This window comes from Mus caroli, chromosome 7 (genome assembly GCF_900094665.2).
Source record: "Mus caroli chromosome 7, CAROLI_EIJ_v1.1, whole genome shotgun sequence".
NCBI classification, from domain to species: domain Eukaryota; kingdom Metazoa; phylum Chordata; class Mammalia; order Rodentia; family Muridae; genus Mus; species Mus caroli.
This window is the reverse complement of record NC_034576.1, coordinates 106,263,921-106,275,675: the sequence shown is the minus strand read 5'-3', so window position 1 is coordinate 106,275,675 and position 11,755 is coordinate 106,263,921. Positions and strand designations below refer to the sequence as shown.

Sequence of the window (11,755 nt, the reverse complement as noted above, 5' to 3'; positions counted from 1 at the left end):
TAAGCTGATTGTTTTAAGAAATTTCAACAAATTTCAAGAAAACACATANCAGTTTAATATTTTCTCATTGCAAAGCAAAAGACAGATAATTTATGAAACTGAAGAGACATTCTCAAGCTGAAAAATCATACTAAGTGAAACTGAAGTTATGANAGGAGGCAATAAATGCTGTAAATGTTCTAGGCAGATGAAGAATTAGTGAGATCAGATATTTGAAATGGGAATTTTTGAGCAGACAAAAATGAAGCTTTGTGAGAGTATTAAGAAAGTATGTTTTCAAGCGTTAGTTTATGAAGGACTTGAGAATACCAAAGAGGCCCAAAGTCTATTTAAAGAGATCACAACAGAAATTCTATAGTCCTAGAATCAGAAGCACATATCCATGTCAGTCAGTCAAACCTAAGTACTTCAAGTCTGCCTCAAGATACAATCTTCCCAAATTCTTCAAGTTTAGAGATAAAAATGAGTTCATCTCAAGGGAGCAAGAGAAAACGAATGAATAGCACACATGGACATCTCTTTTTGTCTGTGATTTCTTAGAAAAAATCTGATAGTTAAAAAAATGCACTGAAGAAAATAACAAATCCAAAGGCATTCAGCAAAGCCGCCAATCAGGAATACAAAGTGAACTTAGCTGACAAAGCTGAGTGAACTTAACACAATCAGACTTTTTTTTTTTTAAACTTTATGTCCATAAGACTTCTTAAAACCTGATTGAAGAAATACAAGTGATAAAGGATAAAATGCTCAGTGCTGAAAAAGTCTCACCTCACTGAGTAACTTTGTAGAAAAATTTAGAATACTCTAACATGAACATGGTAAATAAACCATTCGCAAATGTAGTGTGAAAAACAAAAGGCAAAATACTTCCAAATAATAACTATTAATATGAGGTGGGAAAAAAAATACAGAAAGTTGTATACGTGGAGATGAAAAATTCAAACTGTGTGGAGGAATTAAAGACAAGTCAATGTTTTACTGGATTTTTAAATTTTTCTTTTGAGTTTCCTTTTGCATCTTTAAATCAATGCTAAATTGCTATTATTTCAAAATAGCTTGTTATCATCCAAAGGTGCTATAATTTTCAGTCTTCATGATTAATACAGAAAATAAATCCATAAAAGACGTAACAAAATAATACAGAAGTCAAAACACTACTAGAATAAAACTTAAAAAATGAAAAATATAGTCTAAGCAAAAGGATTAAGAGTTCAATTTCAACAAAACTAGAAGATAAATAATAACATTGTTAATTGTAAAGCTCATGTGTTGAATACATCTCACATGAAGCTCTAGATGGCTGGACCCTAATGACAAGGAAGAAAATCTGGGGTACTGTGTTTCGGAGCACGAGGCTATGCCTCTTGTGTGCCCCAGTATGAGTACTGAGCAGCCCCATGGCCTGCTTCTTTGGTGTAAGCACCTCATGATGTCATTTCTGCAACAATTCTTTTTTTTAATTAGGTATTTTCTTCATTTACATTTCCAGTGCTATCCCAAAAGTCCCCCATGACCTCCCACCCACTCCCTTACCCACCCACTCCCACTTCTTTGCCCTGGCATTCCCCTGTACTGAGGCATATAAAGATTGCAAGACCAATGGGCCTCTCCACTGATGGCCGACTAAGCCTACTTCTGATACATATGCAGCTAGAGACACGAGCTCTGGGCCAAAGTGTGGACACTTTGCCCCTTCTTAGAATTGGGAACAAAACACCCATGGAAGGAGTTACAGAGACAAAGTTTGGAGCTGAGACGAAAGGATGGACCATGTAGAGACTGCCATACCTGGGGATCCATCCCATAATCAGCCTCCAAAAGCTGAAACCATTGCATACANTAGCAAGATTTTGCTGAAAGGACCCTGATATAGCTGTCTCTTGTGAGGCTATGCCAGGCCTAGCAAACACAGAAGTGGATGCTCACAGTCAGCTATTAGATGAATCACAGGGCCCCCAATGGAGGAGGTAGAGAAAGTACCCAAGGAGCTAAAGGGATCTGCAACCCTATAGGTGGAACAACAATATGAATTAACTAGTACCCCCTCTCCCCCCGGAGCCCGTGTCTCTGCAACTATTCTTAGTAAGAATCATTCTCCTTATCTATTTACTATTCCTTCTTTTTCCTTCTTCCTTGATTAAACTGGTATTTGGTGACCTGGCAAGACCTAGTAGGAACCTGCTTTATATCTAGAGACTAGATGTTACCAATAATATTAAAATGAAATCTGTTCATGAATTCAAGAGAAATGCATGTTATGGCCACTCTCTCACTGTCGAAACGAAGGTAACCTAGAGCAGCAGGCAGAGATGAGTAAATCTGCAGCTGTTCCCCCAGGCTTAGTCTCAATTCTGTATAATAAAGACAGGACATTCTTATTACAAAACTGAGGATGGAATAACATACAGATATTTCCCAGAAGGTCAGCAGTGGGTTTCTTGGTTTCAGGGACGATGGCTGCCACCACCTCGGAATTTTCTATACAGGTTAAGTGAGGATGATTTCATAGACAGACAGATGGGGTCCTGGATGTTCGACCCAGACTGAAGATCGAAAGACTGCAGGGTCAGCAGTATGACCTCATATTTACCCTTTTATGAAACCATACTCACACCTGTCTGAAAGATTCTGACTTTGTAACCAAAATACTGTTGCTACTGACTTTACCAGAGACTGGTGGTCGGGAGATATAAAAACATTGTGTTTGCTACAAGAATTTTATGTTTGAGATTTTATGGTTTTCTTTTTCTGTTCTACATCTGTGCTAATCTGAATCACAAGAAAATATTGCCAAAGGAAAATAGAGAAGCATTTACATACCCCCCCATAAGCTTTGTAACCCAACTTCCTTGTATGATTTCAATAAAAGACTGGGGCTGAGACAAGTCCATATGAGCATTCTCACGCCTGAGTTCAAAAAGCTATCACAGAAATGAACAACCCTGTCAGTTTCTTCAATTGATGTTTTCTTATTTGTCTACCAGATATCCCTAGTCCTTGACAAACCCCCACTCTTGTTGATGCTGGGCCTAGGGACTCATGCATCAATAACCATAGTAAATGCAAATGAATTAAAATACCTAGTTAAAAGATACAGAAATGAAATAGATTTAAAAGAAGAAAACTGCATATTGATTATGAAAAAAAATTTTCCTAAGGAGATTTATGTACTGAATGTGACTAGGATGAAATAAGATATTCCTAGAAAATGGAATATAGCAAAAATCAGAAATAGCCATACATTTATAAGAGAAAATAATGTATAAATAAAAAGCAGTAAAAAAGAGACAAAAAGTTTCACTATATAATGATATAGAGATTAATACAGCAGGGAAAATGTAAATGTATATTACTCAATATCATAGTAAATACATATGTGTATATATATATGTATATATAAACATATATGTGTGTGTATACATATATATACACATACATTAAGACAACCTAAAGCAACTGACAAAATACAACGTATAGTTAATAGAAGACATCAACACCTCCCTTTCAATATAATGATATAATAATATTGGATTGATGTCAGTCAGTCAAACAATTAACAGCAAAATGGAGTTAACACTTAACTCTGGACCAGCGGTTCCTGATAGACATCTGAGAGACTACATCCAGGAAATCTAAAACATACATTCTTCTTAACAGTATGAAGAAGATTCTGCAGGATGGATCATGTGGTAGATTCAAAATAAGTCATAGAAATTTTTAAAAAATATTAAATTATGTCAAGCAGCTTGCCTGACCATAATTCCATAAAAACCTGAATTAAGAGCAAAGAAAAAACACTCTGAGAACTATACAGAGATGCAATATCAGTGAGCCACCACATGGTCAAGGAAGATATATCTATATATCTATATCTGTATCTGTATCTACATCTATATCTATATCCATCTACATCTATATTATTAAATGGTAATGGATAAACAGCATACCAATACTTACTTTTGGAGCTATATCACATACAATTTTAAGAGGCCAAGAGAGAAGATTATAAAGTCAATGATCACATAAAAATAAACAATATTCTATTAAAGAATCAACATATCAATGTATCTTAAGAAATTAGATTAAAAGGAGTAACCAAACTCCAGATTAACAGTAGGTAAAGAAACAGTGCATATTGTTTTTCTTTAATGAAGTACAAGTATCAGTTCATGTCTTCATTTGTCTGAGATAAAAAATTTGATGCAGGGTTCACAGAAAGTTGTTTGTGTGTATGTGCCCTTGTGTGTGGACACACACACAGGCACACACACACACACACACACACACACACATACACATGCATATTTTTATACACATGTATATTTGTACATATACAAATGTGCATATATATATATATGCACACATATGTATATATATGCACATATATTTGGCTGTTTACAGAATATGTATATATATTTATTTATGTATCTATCCATCCATCTATCTATTTCTAGATGTAAACTTGCTTGCCATTGATTGTCCTGATGTGTAGCAACAGCAAGACTATGGAAGAGGTCAGAAAGACTTCATGCAGAGAAAGTGACCAATTACCATTTTGGAGGGAAAAGAAGACATCGTGAGCCAAAGTATGAAGTGGATGGAGGCTCAGGACATTAAGTGTTTCAATATATGTTCTTCTGTGCTCTCTCTGTTTTCCATCATTGACTCTAGAGATCAACATATAATATTATGGTCAGCTATACAGTGATGAATTTCAGAACTAAATCAATCATACTATTCACATGTGTATCCCCTTTATTGGGTGTGTTCTTGTTAATGTCCTACTGTATCACTGTATGTAGACACCACTATATTCTCTTACCTAATGAAATATTCAAAGCTGAACTTATGGGCTAAGATTACCAGATAATTTGGTAGAGATAGGATAAATAACTTATTTCTTTTTTCATGATATATTCATGAATGAATTATTCATTGAGTGAATGTATTATGTAAAGTTAGATTAAATAGACTAGATCTATTTTCTTGGTTAGAAATAAGTAGAATATTAAGAAGAGTTCCATTTTGGAAAATCAGATTTCAGCCATGAAATTGGCTTTATTGCTAAATGNTTTTGAAGAAGGCATTCCAAATATCTGAATCATATTATACCTGTTAGCACATAGAACTGAATTTAGGTACCTATAGCTCTCAAATATAGACTCTGTGTTTTTCCACAATCTTGACCACGTCTGAAACTTTTCACTGTTCTCATGTTCTCAGTGTAAACCCATATCTCATTACAGGTTGCATCATATCAGCTTTTCCAGACACAGAGACAACACATATTTNAAAAATCTCTAGAGAATTCATTATCATGCCATGATAGTAGAACAGAAAAGAACCCGAAATTGAAATGTTGGCACTGACAGGGTTACATCCTCTCTCCTGCATGTATGCAATTAGTCTCTAAGGACGACTACAGGGAGCCTTATTAATTCATCCTGCTTACTTTCAGAGTTAGATTCATCCTTTATAGAGAGAACAACTTTACTACAAAGTACGTGAGATTGGGAGAAAGATAAATGGGAGGATATAAGAAAACACAGGAAGGATGCTGAGAAGCAAAAGGGAGGAGGAGGGAAGGCATCAAAAAAATGAAGACAAGAGGGCCAAGAGGAAATATTAGATATTTTTTAGTGATTCTCTCTGTCTCACTCTCTCTGTCTCTGTCTGTCTCTGTTTCCCTCTCTCTGTGTGTCTCTGTATGTGTTTGTCTCTCTGTCTCTCTCTCTGCCTCTCCATCTTCCTGTCTATCGGTTTGTTTCATTATTTTCTCATGTTTTTAATATAACCCATATTTCATTTCAGGTTGCATTACATTAGGTTTTTTTATCAGACAAAAGACAACAAATACTTCAATCTCTCTCTCTCTCTCTCTCTCTCTCTCTCTCTCTCTCTCTCTCTCTCTCTCCTGCTTGTGGACGTTGTACATCGTGGTGCGGAGCCTAGTGCGCACCACGATGTACAACGTCCACAAGCAGGCAGGCAACTTTAAAACTCCCACTCTAACCCAAATGAGAGTAACATTTAAATGTTTTACATCTCATGTCTCAAACCCACTTTGCAGTTTCCCTAGACTTTAAAATTTAAAAAGCAATAATAGTCTCCTCCCACTCTTCCTCATCCTCTTTTTCCTCTTCTTCCTCCTCTCCCCCCTCCTCCTCCTCTTCCTTCTTTTTCTTAGGAAAATGCTGAAAATGATGCTATGCCCACTTAGGTGAGTTACCTAGTCAGGATCAATAGAAATTGGACTATCAAAATAAATCAAGCACTATGAAGGATTATAGTAAAATATAAGATAAAAGAAGTAGCAGACTTTAGCAAATGTATAAAATTGGGAATATAAGATTGCTAATATGGATTCACAGTCTCACAGCTTGCAAATGTTCCTAGGGTTTCATTTGCAACCTACTTGGAGAAGTTTTTCATATCAGAATTGATACTGGATTGAATACAAAGCACATCATGTAGTCCATAGTACTAGAGGAGCTTGGTGATAGATCAAAAGATTAAAAGGTGATTTACATCTTGATATGGTGTGTGTGTGTGTGTGTTGGGTTACTATGCAAAGTAATGAATTTCATCAAGGGATCTTCAAACTTATGTGTCATTAAACCTTTCTGACATTTATTTTCCTGCTCAATCTCTTTTCCTCCGTTCAGTTTTTCCAAGCTGATTCACATTCTTTCGCAATTAATCTCAGTATTTGCTGTCATAGTGTTGTATTCTGCTGCTGCCCTTTCAGGTTCTCTCTTCCCTTAAGATCTCTTCTTTCACCCTTAAGATCAGAGAGGGCTTTAATGGGCTTGCATTTGGGAAGCTGACTGCAATGCCTTGATGGCAATAAAGTAGATATTGTGCTTTGATGTTAACTAACAATGAAATGGAGATGATGCAGTAGAGATGAAGAAAGGATTAAGGAGTGAATCTATGTAAGCACTAAAGGGTTTTTAAAAATTATTGCTGCCCTTATCATTTGCTGTTCTCTCCCTCCACCCCATTACACAGATCCTGACCTTGTCAATGCCTCCCACATTAGAGGATAACCATGGGATTGGATTGAGCTCTATCAGTAAGCCCAATGGCAACCTCAAACTCCAGCACCATTGTGTCCTCTACATTCTACCTCACAGGCATCCCTGGCTATGAGGAATTTCATCACTGGATTTCCATTCCATTTTGCTTCCTTTACCTTGTTGGAATAACAGGCAACTGTATGATCCTGCACATTGTGCGGACAGACCCCAGACTCCACGAGCCCATGTATTACTTCCTGGCTATGCTTTCACTCACTGACATGGCCATGTCCCTGCCCACCATGATGTCACTTTTCAGGGTGTTGTGGTCTATTTCCCGAGAAATCCAGTTTAATATCTGCGTAGTCCAAATGTTTCTGATTCATACTTTTTCCTTCACTGAATCATCTGTNCTCTTGGCCATGGCCCTTGACCGTTACGTGGCTATCTGCCACCCCCTGCGATATGCTACCATTCTCACGCCGAAACTTATTGCCAAGATTGGAACTGCTGCTCTGCTCAGAAGTTCTATTTTGATAATTCCACTTATAGCCCGTCTAGCCTTCTTTCCCTTCTGTGGTTCTCATGTCCTTTCTCATTCCTATTGTTTGCACCAGGACATGATTCGCCTGGCTTGTGCTGACATNAGATTCAATGTCATATATGGACTTGTACTCATTACTTTGCTGTGGGGAATGGACTCCCTGGGCATTTTTGTATCTTATGTTTTAATCCTTCACTCAGTGTTAAAAATTGCATCCCGTGAGGGTAGGCTTAAGGCACTCAACACATGTGCATCCCATATTTGTGCTGTGCTAATTCTATATGTGCCCATGATAGGATTGTCTATTGTCCATCGTTTTGCCAAACATTCCTCTCCCCTCATTCACATCTTCATGGCTCATATCTACTTATTGGTTCCACCAGTACTTAACCCAATCATCTACAGTGTGAAGACCAAACAGATCCGCGAAGGAATCCTCCATTTGCTTTGTTCTTCAAAAATCAGTTCTAGTACAATGTAGGCATGTCATCAAGTCAAGACAGGCATCAGCACTTGCAATGTGAATCATGGAAAATTGTTGTTCCAGCAACATTGCATATAGAGATGTCAACAAAAGCAGTAACAAGTCAACAAAGCATCACAGGAAGTTGCTGGAGGAACATGCTCTGTCCATGTTTGTCTGTGTTTGGAAAGCCTGTCTCGGCATATACTTCATAAATTTTCTTCAGTTATGGATATGTTGCAGAGCAGTGTATTGGTAATCAATGCCAAGTATTCTTTCCCACTTCCATCCTCAAGCTTTATTCCAAATGATTTATCTATGAACATAGTGACCTGACATTCCTTTGCCTCTTGTTGAATCGTTCTATAATTATTATGTGTAAAAATGTGCTTAAAGTTAGTGAATTATTATCTAAAAAATGAGCATTACTATAGGTAAGAGTGGACATTTCCACTAATTATTATTCCAATAATTATTTTAATTCCAATACTCATGGAATTAAAATAATTATTTACATGTCTCTTTCCTACTAAAGATTTATTTTCCTAAGGAACACAAAGGGCAGCCTTGAATTTTTGTTGGTTAACATTTGTTTTCTTTCTTTTCTTTTTGTGATGCTTTAGACCATGCCTAGGCTGTGGTCCATGTCAAGAGATGCTATTACCAGTAAGCTAACTCGCTAGCCTAATAAGTTCAATTTTAAAGAATCTTGAGAGTGAATTTTAATATTTTCTAATTGTCATATGACCATGTGAAACTAATATAATCCATTGAATTAAATATGTCCTAATAATAATTTTAAGTAACTATTAACACAATGTAACTTTTTACAAGGTTTGTTAGCAAGAAACAGATGATATGGATCTTTAAATATTCATCTAAATTTCTCTCTAATGTTCAGAGCCATTATTTTTTGTAAACATTTTGAATTTGTTTAGTCTGTGGTCATGCATAGAGTAGGATAATAATAATTTCACTGTTAATTGGGATTTCTTAGGTCATGTGATTACACTAGCAAAAAGAGGCTTACAAACAAGAAAAGAACCAGATGGAAAGATAATTTAAAACTCAAGTCCTATGAATCAAAATTCATAATATGATAGATATGAATAAAAAATAGATACTGTGTTTTCATATACATTTTTCCTAGCTATTAAATAGAAATTGTTGCAATTGGACTGTGCTTATTAATGAGGACTTAAAGTTACTGTATGTAAAATGATTGTGAAATAAAATAGTACTTGAAAAAAGAATGACTCATTTTGTATATTCATTTTTGTATCTATAGTTGTCAAGAGGCCACATTTTATATATCTATTTTAATGATTTAAAATTAACATCTTCAAATTTTAAGCACCTGACGTTACCCAGAAAAAAAACACAAACTTTTGTTTGCACCTTGATTTTGGTTTGATTGTGTCTGTTTAACCTATTTATTCTTATTTTGGTCTTGTTTTCTATCCCATCCTGCAATTCGTTGATATTGACTACTGGTATTATAAAATAAAGCAAGAAATATAAAGATCAAAATGTAATGATTCACTTTATAATATGATACATCTTTAAAATCAAGTTGATTTCATGAAGATATTTAAAATTTTTTATGTATTTTTATTTGATGTGTATGAATGCTTGCCTGCCTGCATGCATGCATGTGCACCACATGAAAGCCTTGTGTCCACCGAGGCCAAAAGACGGGATAAAATTCTCTGGAACTGGATTTACAGATAGTTATGAGCCACTACCTGCATTCATAAAATCAAACCTGGTCCTCTGCAGAACAGTAAATACTCTTAATTGCTGAGCCCTCCCACCAGCTCCTTTAGGAATATTATTTACGAAGAATATGAGCATTATAGATGGAATCAATATTTTATAATAGACATTATAAAAGTAATGCCTTCAAAGGCAAATTTACTTTTAAATTGTGTATGTTGAGCACATAGAATATAAGGAGAAGAAGCCAAATATGACTGTATATATGGAAATTACTTCACAGTAGTAGTATAAGGTCAAAGTAACAACAGAGAGAAGCTTAAACGTACTCTGAGTTTCAAAATCTTGGTGAAATTATTATTTTCTTTCATGGAGATTAGAACTGAATGTTTCTGGTCTTGTAAAAAGTCTGGGCTATCCTGTTGACTTTAAGATGTGTATTTCTACTAAACTTATCTTTTAGGTTCATATAACATTGTATATAGTTTAAATCTTTAATTTATATTCTACTACAGTTGATCAGCATTGCACTGTCTCTAAAGAGTGTACATTACGAAATGGGATCTGATTAGTTCAATTGTTCAATTTCCTTTCTTTTCTTATCTTTCCTTTTCTTTTCTTTTCTTTATGTGTGTGTGTGTGTGTGTGTGTGTGTGTGTGTGTGTGTGTTTCGAGACAGGGTATCTTTGTATAGCCCTGGCTGTTCTGGAACTCACTTTGTAGACCAGGCTGGCCTCGAACTCAGAAATCTGCCTGCCTCTGCCCCCCGAGTGCTGGGATTAAAGGTGTGCACCACCACACCCGGCTTAATTCAATTTTCATATCAGCACTGGGGAATCTATAGCGCCATGTGTGTGCTTTTACGTCCAGATATTTGCACATAACTGTAACTGCTTTTTCTCCATGTTCTTAGACATGAGATCTTTGTGTCATCCAAAGAGCCGTAACACAACTACCCATCAGTATAACTATGGACCTCCCATAACAACCAACTTATCTACCTAAGATTTGGTGTTCCAAAGCCACAGCTCTTGTGTATTTCAACCATTCCCAGGTCAATGGCTTTGAGTCAACACTACAGTAGTCATCTAAAGATTTGTGTAGAATACAAATTATTTTAGTTACTATGTGAGGTACATACATGACAATGTAGTTGAAAGACATGTGAGAAAAATAAATTTGTAGATACAAAATTACCACTCTGTGCTTTAAAAGTATTGTTAAGTATTCACCAAATTTAAGAAACTAATCTAATAAATTTGTTAATTAATTCTTGTGGTAGAGATCCATATCTGTATTTAGCACTATCAGATTTATTAAAAATATGGACACTTTTAAGACTAAGAGCTGATGTGTAAAATTGCCACTTACAATGATAGCAAGCACTGAGTAAGTGCTTACTTCCGGCTATGTGTCCCACAAAACATTTTATCACAGCAAACTCTGTAGGTGTTTGAAAAAAGTTGTTTTTAGGTTTACATTGTTTTATTATTATTATTATTAATTTTTCTCACAGTCTAGTTGCTATGCCCCTCCTGTTTTGCCGTTCAATAGTTCCCCAGCCCATATTTCTCCCTGTCTCCAAGAGGATGTCCCCACACACCACACACCCCCTTACCCCACCAGCCACCCTCCCCATCCTTGTGGCCCCAAGTCTCTCCAGGGCTAGGTGCATCTTCTCTCACTGAGACCAGACAAGGCAGTCCTTTCTGTACATGTGTTGGGGCCTCAGACCAGCCAGTGTATGCTGCCTGGTTGGTGGCTCCGAGTCTAAGAGTTACTGACTGTGGGATGGCAATCCCATTGCTCTACCTAATAATGCCTTATCTTTTTTACTGGAGGTGGACTCTACAAGTTCCCTCTGCCCACTGTAGGGCATTTCATCTAAGGTCCCTCCATTTGAGTCCTGTGAGTCTCTCACCTCCCAGGCCTCTGGTACATTCTAGAGGATCATCCCACCTCCTACCTACTGAGGTTGGATATTTCCATTAATTCTGCTGGCCCTTAGGGCTT

At 36.3% G+C, this 11,755-nt stretch overlaps 1 protein-coding gene across 1 annotated transcript; it reads left to right on the top strand.

The window, feature by feature from the left end:
* Window positions 1–7,021: 7,021 nt before the first annotated feature.
* Window positions 7,022–8,075, top strand: LOC110298717 (olfactory receptor 51G2-like). Its single transcript, XM_021168119.1, has one exon. It carries the CDS (start codon window positions 7,085–7,087, stop codon window positions 8,042–8,044), a length of 960 nt encoding a protein of 319 aa, XP_021023778.1. The 5' UTR covers window positions 7,022–7,084; the 3' UTR covers window positions 8,045–8,075.
* Window positions 8,076–11,755: the final 3,680 nt, after the last annotated feature.